General features: G+C 34.8%; 1 protein-coding gene and 1 non-coding gene across 2 annotated transcripts in view; one reads left to right on the top strand and one right to left on the bottom strand.

Annotated features, from left to right (window-relative positions):
* The window catches only part of MIGA1 (mitoguardin 1), a 57,351-nt gene extending 55,145 nt beyond the window's left edge, over positions 1 to 2,206 (top strand). The window contains exon 15 of the mRNA XM_012801659.2: positions 1,255 to 2,206. Within this exon, the coding sequence (XP_012657113.2) occupies positions 1,255 to 1,473 (219 nt within the window). The 3' untranslated portion in view covers positions 1,474 to 2,206. The remainder of the gene's footprint in view (positions 1 to 1,254) is intronic.
* Positions 2,207 to 2,223: 17 nt separating this feature from the next.
* LOC111723371 lies at positions 2,224 to 2,327 on the bottom strand. The gene has a single exon (XR_002771932.1). It is a non-coding gene; the product is annotated as a U6 spliceosomal RNA (small nuclear RNA).
* Positions 2,328 to 3,736: the final 1,409 nt, after the last annotated feature.

Below are 3,736 nucleotides of genomic sequence, written 5' to 3'. Positions count from 1 at the left end.
TGTAGTATTTGTACAAGCGATTTGGGAAATGTTAGTTTTACTGTTATTCAGAAATCATTGATTTTTGACTAGTTTACTTGACCACCCAAATGTAAAGTATGTGTTTTAGTAGAAAAAAAATTGAGGCTGGGAATTAAGGCTGTCATTAGTTAATATTCTTACTTGGGGCCAATTTTTTTTTTTTTTTTGAGACACTCTGACTCTGTCGCCCTGGGTAGAGTGCCATAGCATCATAGCTCACAGCAACCTGAAAATCTTGGGCTTGAGGAATCCTCTTGCCTCAGCCTCCTGAGTAGCTGGGACTATAGGCACGCACCAATATGCCCAGCTATTTTTTTGTTTGTTTTTTGGTAGAGATGGGGTTTCCCTCTTGCTCAGGCTGATCTTGAACTCCTTGGATCTCCTGAGCTCAGCCTCCCAGGGTGTTAGGATTACAGGCGTGAGCCACCATGCTCTGCCAGGGCCAATCATTCTTTGGTCTTTCATTTCTTCATCTGTACAGTGAAGGGACTTGGCAGGTTCATTGCTAATTGATCCTTCCAGATATAACATCTAGTGAATCAATTAAATGTGTCTAGTACTTGTTACCATTTGGTTTCTGTAAGGTAGAAATGAGATATTCCTTATTTTTACTTTTTGGAATTAACTTTTTTTTCCATTCTGATGATATAATAGCTGAGACTTAATGCTTAGTGGTATACAACTTGCTTAAAATGAGTTTCATCGTAGTATTAACTTACTGAAATGAAATATCCTTCAGGATCTCCCACTGCTTTGAGACCTGAAATTATTTTTATTTTTCATGTGCTTTAAAGTTTTTTTATACAGAAAAGTGTACCTTTAAAAATTATAATTTACAATTTTTAGAAATCATCTATTCATCTTCCTTAAAGTGGACCCAGTGTTCAGTAGTAACTTTGAAGGGAAATACTAATAAACAGTTCCTTATATCCATGCAGTGCCTTGGCGCTTACAGGCACCTGTCAGAGCAGCCCATTATTCACCATCACATCAGGCCTGAATAGTAAATAGGATGGTTGGCATTATCTCTTTATTTCACAGAAAAAGAAAATGAGAGAGCCCCAATATGTGAGATCCCTTATTCACAGTCCCTCTCCCAATGAGGCTTGTGCTGGCCCTGGGAATCAGGTCTTCTGACTCCTGATTCAGTGCTTGTTGCAATATTAATAATGTTTTCGATTTAATAGAATTTGGGTCTAACAAATGCCAATTTGCTGTGTATTCATTTTCCAGAATCAGGTTCTTTTCTTTCTCAAAGACATTTTTGACTTCGAGAAGGTGCGTTATTCAAGTCTAGAGACTTTAGCTGAAGACCTCATGCGGTTACTCATTCGCCGCACAGAACTTCTAACAGCCTACCTGGGAGCAGACGCCCTGAGGCATACGAGCAGCTGTATCAGCAGTCATGGTCATGTGATGTCTGGGGGGCTGTTGGAAGCCAAAGTACAATAAGTATCGAGAGAATCATATAATTTTAACGTGCTATGAAGTATTTAAGGTAACTGTTGATTTTGTGTGCATTACAAAATCAACAGAATTAGTGGGTATAGACTCAGGAAGGAAAATGAATCTAGTAAAAAAGGAGTGACTGTACTATACTTACACAGAAGTTAGTCTGCCATGAAGTCCCTGTCTAGTGTGGCCAGAGTGGCTTTTTACAACCCTTAGGTAATTTAAGCCGTGAAATGTTGTGATTTTACAGGAATATTGTTTCAATTGAACCCAGTACTTGGGAGTTGATTTGTGGTCTTGAAGCTGTCTGCAATGTTCAGTGTCATTCTCAAAAGCTGCTTTTATGCTTTGCACCTTGAAAATACACACATTAGTCAAGACCCTTGCAGCCCACACATGCAAGAATCTATTACTCTAGTGTCAACGTATTTAACTTTGCCTGAAAATATATTTTTAATTATAAAGTTATTCACTTGTTTAATCAAGTTTAGGCAGTAATGGTGTGTAATATGTACTGCTTACATTGTTGCTTGTGCATTTGCTTCTGTGTCTGAGTCAAAAGACGTTGTAATCACTCTATATTGTTATAAAACATTGAAACGAATTGACATTGAGAAGTTTATAGTTTATAACTTTATTATAATAACTATAGTTTCCAAAATATATTACTGTTGGTCCTGTAAGTTACAATAGAGAGACTTTTATCTTTTTATGGATTAGAGCATCTTCCCCTTGAATAGATATTTTTTTAAAAATATGGAACACTTTGTGAATTTGTGTGTCATCCTCGCACAGGGGCCATGCTAATCTCTGTATGGTTCCGAGTTTCGTATGTGTGCTGTTGAAGGGATCACTTTGATGAATACCGATTTAAAAGATAACATGTAGCAATTAAGAAAAGCATTTAAGAATTCGCCTTTTTTATGTGTAATTTTGAGACTGTCTCCCAACATCTGAAAATATTAAACTTGGGATAGTAAAATAATTTCTCCTTCAGTTTCCTTCTACAAAGCTGGCTTTTAGTTATTCCCACAGAGAACTCAGCACACTGGGAATTTGTCATATTATGCTCATATTTTAAAAATATTTATACTTTGAATCTGAGTGAGGTTTTGCAGAAGGGTTTTTACTCCCCTGAACAAAAATATTTTAATGATGTGGAAGTACATTTCACATCTGTTATGGTAACTGAATGAACAGATGGGTTGCAGTTGTGAGGGAGGTTCTTCTATAGAGTATGACATACTTTGAGAGTTGTATCAATTTTGTTTCTAAATCCATATACCACTTATTTGGAGTGGCTAATTCAGTATATGGGTGGTTAGATTTGTTCATTTTGCTCCTAAATTGGACTTTATTCATTTTAGGAGTGATAAGGTACCTAAAATACATTTTTTACAAGTATAATTTTAGACTAAAGTGCCTAGTTTCTGATTAATGAATAGAAAATGAAGAATGAATAAAATAATCTTTTAAGATTTAAATTTAGGTATGTGCCACATTTATGTAAATTAATTACAAAATATGAAATTCAGAATCTTTATCCCATTTTGCGTGTACTGTGTTGGTTATAGCATTAAACATACAGAATATTGCCTTTGACTGTTTTCTAGTATGTAGCTCCTTGACCTTTCTTACATAGAATCTTAATTTAACAATTACCTAGTCATAATTCTTATTACTGATGGAAGAATGTGATTAGAAGTACCAAAACTAAAAATTCCATTATGTAGTGTTTTATTTATTTTTTTTACATTAACTTTGGCAGATTGGATAGTGTTTTATTTTTTAATACTATGGGTTTTTATGAAGCACACCCATTCACATGTGTGCACCTACATGCCCATGTAGGCAAGACAGTTATTGCTTGTATCATTTTACCCATTTGAAGTTTAAAGGTTTTTAAGCTGTCATTTTATAGGCAAAACCATAAGTAAACTTAATTACTTTTTTATTTGAGAAAGATACTGTTTGAAATCAATTTTGAAGAATTGCACTACTTAATAATGCTGCTACAACATATGATAACTCTATGTGCTTAGAGTTATCAGCACAAGAGTTTGTGCTGATAACTTTTAAATAATAAAGTTTGTGCTGATTACTTTTAAATAATAGAGTTATCAGCACAAGAGTTTAAAGTTATATCCCAATGTCAGCTGTGTATCCCTATTAAACTCTATGTTTCCTGATAACTCTAGGGAACTTATCAGATGTGATGAAAGCCTTGCTGGTAGATGGCTTTTTTCCTCTTTTACATTTCAAC

The sequence above is a fragment of the Otolemur garnettii genome, unplaced genomic scaffold, assembly GCF_000181295.1.
Source record: "Otolemur garnettii isolate 467f Iridium unplaced genomic scaffold, OtoGar3 scaffold00010, whole genome shotgun sequence".
In the NCBI taxonomy this organism is placed as follows: Eukaryota; Metazoa; Chordata; class Mammalia; order Primates; family Galagidae; genus Otolemur; species Otolemur garnettii.
Note: the sequence above shows the minus strand (reverse complement) of the source record. Positions and strands in the feature narration are given on the sequence as shown.